Source organism: Mus pahari, chromosome 7, assembly GCF_900095145.1.
Source record: "Mus pahari chromosome 7, PAHARI_EIJ_v1.1, whole genome shotgun sequence".
Taxonomy (NCBI): domain Eukaryota; kingdom Metazoa; phylum Chordata; class Mammalia; order Rodentia; family Muridae; genus Mus; species Mus pahari.
The window spans coordinates 71,388,101-71,400,600 of NC_034596.1; the positions used below are offsets into that span (position 1 = coordinate 71,388,101).

The 12,500-nt window shown below is 45.1% G+C and overlaps 1 protein-coding gene across 9 annotated transcripts in view; it reads left to right on the forward strand.

Annotated features, from left to right (window-relative positions):
- Positions 1 to 12,500, forward strand: part of Syne2 (spectrin repeat containing nuclear envelope protein 2) — a 304,126-nt gene that overhangs the window by 243,827 nt on the left and 47,799 nt on the right. For all 9 annotated transcript variants that reach the window (XM_029540662.1, XM_029540656.1, XM_021202357.2 and 6 more), the window contains 9 exons: positions 119 to 323; positions 2,009 to 2,188; positions 2,705 to 2,833; positions 4,927 to 5,081; positions 5,176 to 5,320; positions 5,659 to 5,753; positions 7,097 to 7,331; positions 9,983 to 10,177; positions 12,417 to 12,500. The exon at positions 12,417 to 12,500 is cut by the window's right edge and continues 42 nt beyond it. In XM_029540662.1, the coding sequence (XP_029396522.1) occupies positions 119 to 323; positions 2,009 to 2,188; positions 2,705 to 2,833; positions 4,927 to 5,081; positions 5,176 to 5,320; positions 5,659 to 5,753; positions 7,097 to 7,331; positions 9,983 to 10,177; positions 12,417 to 12,500 (1,423 nt within the window). The remainder of the gene's footprint in view (positions 1 to 118; positions 324 to 2,008; positions 2,189 to 2,704; positions 2,834 to 4,926; positions 5,082 to 5,175; positions 5,321 to 5,658; positions 5,754 to 7,096; positions 7,332 to 9,982; positions 10,178 to 12,416) is intronic.

Consider the following 12,500-nt stretch of genomic DNA (forward strand, 5'->3'; position numbering starts at 1 on the left):
CCTATCTCAAAAAAAAAAAAAAAAAAAAAAACTCTGTACTTTTAACTTCCTGGTAGCATGTGCGTATAATTATGCTCAAGGACAGGGTGGAATGAGGGTTCTGTTGTCACACCGCCAGGTGGACCCAAGTAAACCAAGACCTCGCAGACCAGTTGCAGGAGGCCCGCGGGCAGCTGCAGCTCTGGAAGGCTCCTCACAATGCTCACGCAGAAGCGGCAGCCTGGCTGCAGCAGCAGGAAACAAAGTTCCAACAGCTTGCCAACACCAATATGTCTGGAGACAACCTGGCAGATATCCTGCCTCGGGCCCTGAAGGACATAAAGGTAGGTGCAAGGCCCCACCTGAGGAGAAAACTAAGCCATGTCCTCAGTCCGCAAAATAGCCAGGACCAGGGAGGGACACAGAAGTAACCAGAACAGGGCACAGGGGAGATAGGCTATGTGGGCTTGAAGAACGAGGTGGCAGATGTGTGCCACCACCTCTTTCCAAGTTTGCAGGTCTGTTGTGACCATTAAAATCAGCAAAACCCTCATACAGAATCTGAAGCAGAAACCAGGAGTGCCTCTCTTGATCACAGGGCTTTATCACAGCAGTAGAAACCTTAACTAAGACATGTACATATGTCCATGTATGTATGGACATGTGTGTGGGGGTGCTCACAGAGGCCAGAAGGTGTCTGATCCCTTAGAGCTGGAGATTCTGGTCATCATGTAAGAATCTCTTGCTTTAAAAGTAATCCTGGGTGGGGCGGGGCTTGAGAGATGGTGTGGCAGTTATGAACGAGCACTACTTCCCCAGAGGTCCTGTTTCATTCCTCAGCACCAATGTTGGGAGTGTCCATCATCAAAGGAAGTCAAAGCACGGCAAGTTCTGAGGCAGGAGCATGGCTCACTGGCTTTCTCTTGGTGGCTTGTTAACTCAGGACTAGCCAAGGGGTGGCACCACCTGCAGTGAGCTGGGTACACACACTCCCATCCGTCCTTAATCAAGAAGATGCTCGACAGACTTGTCCACAGACCAGTGTCCTGGGGCACTTTTCTCGGTTGAGGTTTACTCAAATGAATCTAGCATGTGTCGAGTCATCAGAATGCTAGCCAGCACAACATACATAATTTGAAGCAAAAATAAGTCTTGATGGTGATGATGGTGGTGGTGGTGGTGATGCTGATGCTGGTGATGGTGATAATGGTGATATGGTGGTGATGATGGGGACTGGGGAGATGGCTCAGTGAACAAAGGACTTGTTATGCAAGAATGAGGACCTGATTCAGTCCCCAGCACCCATGTCAAAAGCTAAGCGTGGCCATTGAAATCCCAGTGCAGTGGACACGGAGACAGCAGGACTCATTGGTCACCCTAACCAAATCAGTAAGCCTAGGCCAGTGAAGAGACTCTGATCCATACCCTCAAAGATCTCAAAACTAGTAATCCTGGCCTTGGTGCCACGTGAGTACGGCTTTCCTGGGAATTCAGCGATTTTTAGACAATTTATTAACAGAACAGTTTCAGCTACGGTGTTTTTCCAGTACTGGGAGGAAATACCCAGAACTCGAGTACTTCGTAGTATGAAACTTGGTAACAAGATGTGTTTTATATCGTGTAGCACTCTAGGTCAGATCAAAGGTGAATGGCAGATTTAATTAGAGTGCCCTGAGGTCTGCTTGCCCAGTGAGATGCTGCGGACTCTACATGAATCCGTTTATATCGGAAGGTCAGGGGCGAGGGACAGCCTATAGTGATTCTTGACATGATTTGAGAGCCCGTCCCTCGGGTGTTAGACAATTAGAAACACAAAGCACGAGAGAAGCTGAGATTCTGTTGGGCAGTGGCAGGTTTGGCGCTAAGCCGCCAAATCTGGTAGGATACATCATTTTAAAAACCTTACATTTTCTTAGCTATTTGAAATAAACAGTAACAGCAACAACAGCAACGTTTACAGAAGACAAGTGACAGGGTTGGTGGCTGGTGGGGAGAAGTCAGCACTTCGCTATCCTTTCTCCTTCCCCAGGGGCTGCAGAGTGACCTGCGGAAGACCAAAGAGGCCTTCCTGGAAAATTCTATCCTCTCCGATCAGCTGCCACAGCCCGAGGAGTGCAGCACCCCTGGGCTCCATTCTGGACAGCGGCACTGCCTCCAGACAGCTGCGTATTTAGAAAAGATGCTGCTGGCGAAGTCAAATGAATTTGAGGTTTGTCTTGCTCTTCCGTCCAGTGGTGACAGTGGCTTTTGAATCCTGTGAAGCAGTTGTTCCGTTTGGACAGCACCACAGGGAAACTGGTGGGAAGTCACCCCAAACAGAGGCTTGTTCCATTAAGTGGGCAAGGGACCGCTCTTAAGCCACCATCTGTTCCTTATCAAACATGTTAATTTAGCAAGGAGCATGTTTGGTACCCTGTTCAGATCTCGGTTATCTGGATTTGGAGTAAAGTAATCGAGACACAGGTTTGGCTGCTGGAAACACAGCTGTCTTTGGAGTCTTCATTTCCTGAGCTGTAGTGTGTGGACTAAGAGAACAGAATACTCCCATCTCTGTGTGGAACTGGTCTACAAGACCCCAAGGCATGGGATGAAATTCCAGGGTCTTTACAGAGACCCCTGAGGTGATGTTGAGAGGAAAATAAGTTGAGCTCTCAGCAGCCCATAATATGCTTACTTCTGTCTTAGGCACTCATGAAATTTTTCTAATGAAAATGTCTCTTTATAGATTGTTCTGGCACAGTTTAAGGATTTTGCAGACCGACTGGCATATTCAAAAGACCTTATTGTGCATGAGGAAGAAAATTTGAATAAACTTTACCATGAAGAGAAAGAAGGAGTCCCTGACTTGCTCCTGGTATTGGCAATATGTGTCTTTCCTAAGGGCCTAGATTTTCCCTGGGGCTAAAACATAAGCTGATTGCTGCTGCGTGAATCTGCTAACACCCTGCTTACCTCTGAGTTCAGCCATTCACTTCCCTTTTATCCCTGTTGTACCTTCCTAAGCTCTCAAACCACAGAACACTGTGGGACTCTATCTTACTAATAAGTTATTAATATACCTATGTTATCAATATACATGTACTGTCCATACATGTTTTTATCTTGAAATCACTTTGAACTAACTTCAGTGAACCCAAAGAGTCAAAGAATTCTCTGTTGTGATTAATCGGGTTTTCTGGTTAGTTTGAAGACCAAATAGAAAATATTCAAGGGCTGGTAAGATGGCTCAGTGGGTAAGAGCACCCGACTGCTCTTCCGAAGGTCCAGAGTTCAAATCCCAGCAACCACATGGTGGCTCATAACCATCCGTAACAAGATCTGACGCCCTCTTCTGGAGTGTCTGAAGACAGCTATAGTATACTTACATATAATAAATAAATAAATCTTTAAAAAAAAAAAAAAAGAAAAAGAAAAAAGAAAATATTCATTTAAAATTGGGCACTTTTCCTTTTTAATTACCTTAATAAATTTCATATAATCAGCATAAAATGAAATGAAGCTACTGAAGAACTCTGGATCTGTTAAGCTCCCAAAGACCACTATTTATGACCTCCATGAGGAGCAAATGATAGCATGCTATCCAGATCCCAGACCACCACTCAGTTTTGTAAACAAAATTTTGTTTAAGCCCAGCCGTACTTCCACTTACACATTACCCACGAGAGAGTCTAGCCTAGGGGACAGTGCTGGACGGTTGCTTTCCAGACAAGGTGACCCACAAAGTTAAAACACTGAAGGCTGACCGTCTGCAGAAAATATTTGTTGGGCCTGCCCTAGACTATGACAGCAGAGTTGGGGAGATTCTGGGTGTCGTGGAAGGCGTTCAGGTAACATACTGTTGACCTCTCGATGACCTAGAGGCTTTCCTGGGGTAGCTTTTTAAAAATAAAGTTTTGATAATTCTCTTTTCTTGTGATTTCACACATGAGGAAAATATGGGTAGGCTGGGTTAAGTCTGGTTTAAGCACCCCACTTAGCTAGGATCACACTGAGGATGAGATTGTCACATGCTGTATAGGTATGCTCGCTAGCCTGTTGAAGGTCACGTTAGTGACTGATTACATATTATATAGGACTTGAAGGCCCAGATTTGGTCTTTAAAAAGACCACAATGCATTTTCGGTCTTGCATGAAGACAAAGTTTAGCATCCCTTCCTGCTTCTTGGTACTGTTCTTGTGTGGTTCCTTTTCTTGTGGCTATGACAAAGTTTCTGGCAAAGGCAACTTGAAAAAGGATTTGGAGACCAGCAAGATGGCTCTGCTCCTAGAACCCAAGTAAAGATGGAAGGAGGAGAGGACCAGTCTTATCTATTAAGGTGTCCTCTGACCTCCACATCGTGCATGCACACACACACACACACACACACACACACACACACACACACACAATAATAATAAAGGTTTTAAAAATAAAGGGCTATTTTGGTTTGTGGTTTTAGGGTCCTCAGTCCATCATGGCAGGAAGGGCAATAGGGGCGGAAAGGTGACACAGCTTGGCACCTTGTAGCACAGTCAGGAAGCAGAGAGACAACTTTTGCACTCAGCTGGCTTGCTTCTCTCTATTTGTCTGGGCCTCCCAGCCTATAGGGAGTACCTATAGCCTATGGAGCCTATAAGGTACCACCCACATTCAAGATGGGTCTTCCCTCCTTAGTTAAATCTCTGAAGACACCCTCACAGACATTCCTGAGGATGTGTCTCCTCAGTGATGCTAAATCCTGTCCAAGTTGGCAGTTCAGAGAGCCATCATTCCATATGTACACACTGGTATCCCCAAATAGGCGCACCACTGAGAAATCTGGGTTCAGGCCCAATTCCAACTCTAACTAGCTGTTTGACTCTATGCGAGTTGTACTACCTTTCTGGGCCCTATTTCCACTCATCTTTAGTGTAAGGAGGCCAGTTCATCACGTAGACATTTTATCTGTACTTTTTTTCCCCTCACAGAACTCCGTGCTGGCCCTGACAGCCCAGTCACCTGACATTGAATGTTTGAATGAAGAGAGCCTTAGGCTCCCCCTCGGTGACATAACAATAAAAACATTACAAAGCGTGAACCGGCAGTGGATCCGGGCAACGGCCACAGCGCTGGACCACTACAGGTCAGGGCATCCTTCCTCTACTGCCACTTCAGGGAAAGTGGAATTAAGATCATTATTATAAGGCTCAGTTTTGTTTGTTTTCAAACCTTTACAGCGAACTTCAGGGAAATGGGTTGAATGAAAAGTTCCTTTACTACTGTGAAAGATGGATCCAAGTTCTGGAGAAGATCCAAGAATCACTTTCAGTGGAGGTTGCCCACAGCCTCCCCACTCTCCTGGAGCAACAGAAAACCTATGAGGTAACCCTGTCCTCTGCTGTTCCTCAGCCACATCCCCCGAGGCAGGACACAGGGAAAGGAGACATTCAAATGGAACACAAGGAGCCCCTGTCTTCCTTAACTGTCATCAGTGGTCACAGGCATTTAGGAATAGCTACTGTTGCTAGGTCTGTTTTTTGCCTACTATTACGTTCCTAGATGATACTAATATGATGGTCGGACGTGTTTGCAGTTGGCTTCCAATAACTTGGGAACTAATCATTTCCACAACCCTCTGAGAACCTTACTAGGAACATAAGTTCCCAATCCCTGACAGTGAAATCTATCAGCTGATAATTCATATTTTGATTCATAAACAGATATTAGAAGCTGAAGTCTCTATAAACCAGACAGTCGCTGACGCTTATGTGGCCCAGTCCTTACAACTCCTGGACACAGCAGAAATAGAGAAGAGGTAAGCCGAGAGGGGTTCTGGAGCGAAAGCACTTGGTGGGACAGGCCTTCTGATGGGAGAGCCTTTGTGCGTGTTCACGGGCTGCGGGTCGGTGGAGCATTTTACCCCATTGATACAATGCTGAAATGAATTCTAACCACTCAGGGTAATTGTCTCTTATCTATGCCTTTGTGTGGAGCTTTTGAGCTCTTCGTAAGAGTCATCATAGGTTGTGAACTACAGATCTTAGGGTGCATACTAGGATCTGTTCCTTCTAACAGCCAATGCGTAAACCTTGCCGACATCCATGCCCCGCAGCCTCACAGGGGTCCAGCCTTCTGCTTCTACCTTAGGACAGGGTCGTGCCTTATGGCCATAAATATGCTAATGATGCCTTTCGCTGTTGTAGGTGGATGAAGCCTGCAGCACGGGGGATTCTCAAAAGAGCCCCCCCCCCAAGTGAATTAACTAGTTTTGAGTGATTCTTCTGTATTATCTTTTTATCTCTGCTTTCTCCTGCATGAGGTTTTGTCCTTTGAAATATGATGTAAGGTCCTCTTATCCCACACATGAAGCAGTGTCATAGTCACAAGAGGAGAAATGTCTCCCTGGGCATCCTCAGTGGAGTCTGTGGGCAGCAGCAGGCAGGCTAGCCTGCTGAGATCAACTGAATCACTCATGTAGCTGGTTGACATGGCTAGAATCCAGAGGGGATCCAGTTGTTCAAATGTCCCTAAGTGTCCCGGTTGGTACCATTTGCCCTCTTCCTGCCCCCAGTCCATAGCTGAGAAATATGAAGGCTGTATCTTCGTAGTCCTCAAGTGATACATGCAGGCCCATCCCAGGATAATAAGCTATTTTGATTGTTTGTTATGATAAATATGACTTACCCAATTAAAGGCCCTGTTTCTCCTATGAGCAGCGTTATACATCTGTAAAGAACGAGTTGGGCAGATACAACACAGCTTACTCTTGGTTATGCCAGTTATGTAAGATGCTCTGTCCAATAATCTGTAACACTACAAAGTACCTGCCCACATATGGGTTTTTTTTTTCCCCATTGATCCCAGTTTCTAGATTTCCAGGAAGACCTGGCATCATGTATGTTAAGACAGCTCAGCTCTTTTAAAGGAGTGCTTCCCAGGCATGTTCCCTGGGAGTGCTGGCCCGCTGCCAGGTTGTGTGGGCATACCTTCTAAACCATGCAACCCCAGCTCTGTGCCCTTCACTGTGTCTGTCTCAGGCTCAGGTTTCATGAAGTTGGTTGTTTCGTGTATGCTCTGCATGCAAAGGTCCGTCAGCCCCGGCCAGTGCCTTTCTCTTCGTGTTTGCGTTAGGAATCTCTTGCCATGGTTTTCCCCTAGACCAGAATTTGTCTCGGAATTCTCCAAGCTGTCAGACCAATGGCAGAGGGCCGCCCGGGGTGTTCGGCAGAGGAAGTGTGACATCGGCTGGCTGGTGACACAGTGGCGGTTCTTTATCACCTCGGTGGAGGACTTGCTGCGGTTCCTCGCTGACACCGGCCAACTTCTGTCTGCAGTGAAGGAACAGGACTGTTACAGCCTCTGCCAAACCAGGCGCCTGGTCCACGAGCTGAAGGTATGTGTGCAGGGGTTGTCCCTGAGAAGTACACAGCATGAGGGAGCTTTATGGAAAGATGTTTGCTCTACTGACGTTTTATTTAAATTTAGTTTTATTATTTTTAATTACATGTACGGACATGTGCATGTGAGTGCGGGTACCCAAAATGGCCAGAGGTGCTGGATCCTCCCTGGAGCTGGAATTATAGGTGGTGGTGAACCACCTGATATGCGGGTGCTAGGAACTGAATTCTGGTCTCCTGAAAGAGCAGAGTATACGCTCAGACTCTGAGACATCTCCCCAGCCCCCTGAGATTTAATGTTTTCTGTCATGACCCGAGTGTGTTCTATGCAATGGGAGGCCGGCGAGGTATGACCACCCACGGCATGGTCGCTAGTCTTGTGCACTGTGAAGCTTCGTCTTACTGAGAAATGGAGATGCTCTCTCTAGAGTGTGAGGGAAGTATGCTATGCCAGTGGATGGGTAGAACAGGAGAGATCTGTGGTGATGGGATCATACCATTCAAATTCTGAGGGTACCAGCCGGGCGGTGGTGGCGCACACCTTTAATCCCAGCACTCGGGAGGCAGAGGCAGGCGGATTTCTGAGTTCGAAGCCAGCCTGGTCTACAAAGTGAGTTCCAGGACAGGCAGGGCTACCAAAAAAAACCCTTTTTCAAAAAAAAAAAAAAAAAAAAAAAAAAAATTCTGAAGGTACTAGCTAATGTATAAGGTATCCACGGGTGTAGTGACAGACAGGAGGGCTGCTTGCTCTTCAAGAGCAAATTCAGACAACTAAATGTGCATCAGAAGGGTTTAGGGACTAGCAAGATGGCTCAGAGAGTAAAGGCGGTTGTTTCCACGCCTGAAGACCTGAGTTCAATCCCTGGGACTCACATGATAGAAGAAAAGAGCTAGCTCCCACAAGTTTTCTTCTGACCTCCAGATAAGCACCGTGTAGCAGACGCACCCCACCCTGACTTGTATTCTATAAGTAAATCAACATATAGAGAAATGAAAGGAAAGTTGCTTAATGAGCATAGGATCAGAGCAAGTTATCGAATGTGTCCCCTCTTTATTAGAGGGGTCGCTCTCCACCAGAGATGTAGGCAGTTGCCATTTCACTGCCTGAAATGCTGGGCTGGCCTCTCTCACTCACCCAGCCATCCTGCATTGACTGAGCACCCTCTCTGTCCTGGTGTCTGTCCTCACCACAGTGTAAGGACTAGACTCCGCTCTTATCAACACATCTAGGATATTAACTAAAGGAGTAATTAACTTAATTAAAGAAAATACCAGGTTGCAATCATTTTGTATATATAATGAACAGAGGAGCTTTAGATTTGGGTGGTCTCTGGGTTGGCGGCATTTCAACTGGGACCTGAAGGTGAGTAAGAAATGAACCAACCCCACAAGGATTTGGGATATGGTTTGGATGTTACACATAAAGGGGGGAAAAAAAGAGTCGGAGAAGATGCTAGGGTTTTGTCCAGAGCATCTTGCTAAATCATGCACCACGGACCAAGCAGGGAATTGCAGAGGAGGCGGGGCCACCTGTGTGAGTGGCTGTGTTGAGTGGCACACTGCTCCTTTTGGGAGCATGAGTCGGTTAAAAGTCCTCCTCATTTCTGTGTTGGAGATAGCTTGTTTCAGTCTGCCTTAAGCCTTCAGTGTCATACTCAGATCAGATGTTTTCTTTGTTCCTTCATGTATTGATCAGCGTATGTCATGAGTTTGGCTGTATGCTTTGGAGGGTATTACCTTTTTATTTGTTCGCTTTTCTATTTTTATTTATTTATTTATTTTGGTTTTTTCGAGACAGGGTTTCTCTGTGTAGCCCTGCCTGTCCTGGAACTCACTCTGTAGACCAGGATGGCCTCAAACTCAGAAATCCGCCTGCCTCTGCCTCCCAAGTGTTGGGATTAAAGGCGTGCGCCACCACTGCGTGGCTCTATTTTTATTTTTTTTATTATCATATGCTAAACTCTACTCAGAAGAGTTACTCTGATAATAACCTATGTAGTTATTTCAGTTCAGAGACTCTAGTTGTTTTCTTAATGCTCTGAGATCCCTATTACCTTGTACATTTTTATTTTATGAACATATATATAATATGTAGATATATATAAATATATTACATATAATGTATAGTCTATATGTAAACATACAAATATATAAATATATAGTATATATACTATATGTACATATACATACATACAAACATTCATACATACACATATACATATACACACACACTGTGCGCTGCCCCCAGAGGCCAGAAAAGAGTACCTCTTCCCTGGTACTATAGTTACAGACAGCTGTCATGAGAGTGCTGGGAATTGAACTCGGGTCCTTTGGAAGAGTAGTCAGTGGTATTAACCATTGAGCCATCTCTCAAACACCCCAAGCTTCTTGTCTCCTAAGAGTCTTATCTGTTACTGATCCTTGGAAGTTATCCTATGCCCACCTCATCCGGAAGTATGGACCTCATCAGCATTAAACATTAACTTTCCATATGAATGTGTGTGTGTGCATGTACTCATGCACACACACACATTCTGTATAGATTTCTCTAATTTATGTAGAATTTACCATTTAAGAGAAGGTCTGGGAGAAATCCACAATCATATTTTCATCAGATCAGAACCAAACCCTTTTTTCTCCTTTTTAGAGCAAAGAGACCCATCTTCAGAGGTGGCGAACAACGTATGAACTGGCCTTGGAAGCTGGGGAGAAGTTGCGGGACACACCCAACCCAGAAACGAGAGAATTCATAGACGGACAAACCAGCAGGCTTCAGGACACCTGGAAGGACACTGAGCTTAGCCTGGGGGAGCTGATCAGTCGGCTCCAGAGCACTGCAGAGGTAAGTGGGCGCCACCGCCATATTCTGCATGTGGCTCTTGACTGTGGGACAGGAGGAGTGTTTTTTGTTTTTGTTTTTGTTTTAAATTCTATATTCTGAGTTTTCTAATGAAAGTTAGTCCCTACTAATATAGAAGTCATGCTTGTTAGCACCATTAATAAAATAATAACTGCATGGAAAAACTGAGTATTGCAAATATAAACACTTGAGATGCTATTAAAATACTTACCTTGGGTCAGTGAGATGGCTCAGTGGGTAAAGGTACTTGCTGCCAAGCCTGCAACCTGAGTTCAGTCCCAGGAACCCACATGGTAGAAAGAGAAAACCAACTCTTGCAAAATGTCCTCTGTTGTGTGCTATGGTATACCTACACAACCACACGTACTAAATAAGCAAATAAATACATGTTAAAGGAGAGGTTTGTGAAAGATGAAACATTGAAATCCCTTGGATGTTCAGTACAGGAAACTAGCATTGCACGTATGCCCCCTGTAAAATACATGACAGTAAGCTCATGGTGCTGTGTGTGGGTCTCTGTTCTCATCAGAGAACACACTTCCCCACAGATGCCAGTCTCTTGGGGAATTGCTCACTGTGTGGGAAAGAACTGAACTGTTTGGAGTCATTAGTAAGATAGTCTTGGCTTTGTTTTTGTTGTATTTGGTCCATGTTGTTCTCAAGGACTGACTGTTTTAAACTTAACGACCTAACACTATAATACTCTTAGGTTTTCTTTTTTATTAATATTAATTATTATTTATTTATTTTATGTATGTGAGTACACTGTCGCTGTCTTCAGACACACCAGAAGAGGGCATCAGATCCCACTACACATGGTTGTGAGCCACCATGTGGTTGCTGGGATTTGAGCTCAGGACCTCTGGAAGAGCAGTCAGTGCTCTAAACTGCTGTGCCATCTCTCCAGCCTGCTTGGTTTTTCAAATGCAGTTTTTATTTTTGTTTCACTTGTCAGAATACTAAGCTATGTTTGTTTTGTTTCATTTCTATGCTTATTTCTGACACTCCTCTAATCTATCTGTTGTGTGCACCAAAAGCAGAGACCCAAGCCACTCAGGGAAAGTTTTCTAAACCAAGAGGAAATTTGTATGAGTTGGTCAGAGCACTGTGCTATGGACAGAGTATTGTGGGGCAAGTGGAACCATGACACCAGACAGAGCTGACAAGGTAGAAGCAGATTCAAAAAACCTCAATAAATCTCATAATTGAAAACAGTAGTCATTAGAATCAGCTCCCAGCCAGACTACTTGTCCTGGAACACATGACCACAACACCCCACTAAAAGGATCATGACAACCAGTCACTGTAGCATAAAAACCTAGAGTTCTCCATGGCAATAATATATCTAGATAGGCCCCGAGTGTTTAGCCAATGAGCTTCCCCTCCTGGGCATCCCTTCCTGCAAAAGGTAGTTAGATCCCTGATTCACCCTGAGTAAGAAGTATGCATTCAAATGCACCATGAATGAAGCAGATTGGACAAGTAAGGACTGTCTCCTTCATCAGGGATCTCAGCAGGAAGGAGGGGTGGCCTTCATTGTAAAGAGCCTCCCCTAGATGTTCATAGAGAATCAGATCTGAACACCACAAACATGAAAATGCAGGCACCTATTGGCTCAGTTACATAAGGAAGAGAGATGCTTGTCCCTGTGAGCCAACGAATATTCTCCAATCTCCGACACTCACATTTTAAAATGTGTTGGCCCCGTACTCTGTGTCTTAAGGTTTTATAACTGCAGTGACTTGGTAAAAGCTTAGAAACTCTTTGCAGGTGGAGGGAGGCGGTACAGAGTGAAGGGAACCAGGCATTGGGGGAAACCAAAGAGCGGCACAGAAAAGATTACCAAGGAGGGGAACGGAACAGCAGTATGCTTTGCCTGACTCTGCCACTGGGACACACACTTAAGGTGTAGATGCTGAAAGCCAGTCTTCACAGTAGCCCTTCAGATGTAGATGTACACAAAACCGACATCGAACAGAGAGATGGAGACAGAGACAGGAAGAGAGTCACCCCCAATCCAATCCGTACCAGTGATTGACATGTACTGATGTCCCATGTGCCCCTTTTGGTCAGTCTATATGAGATGAGGAACTACTGCCTTCTGTGTGGCTTATCCAAACACGCTTAAAAGAAAGCGTATGTGCATTAAATGAGCTGGTCTAGTCTGTAGTTTGGTCTGGAAAGCCATGCACTCAGCAGTTTTACTACTGTTTCCAAACAGACCTGGGACCAGTGTAAAAAGAAAATCAAGAAGCTGAAAACAAGGCTGCAAGCTCTGAAGGCACAAAGCGAAGATCCCCTTCCT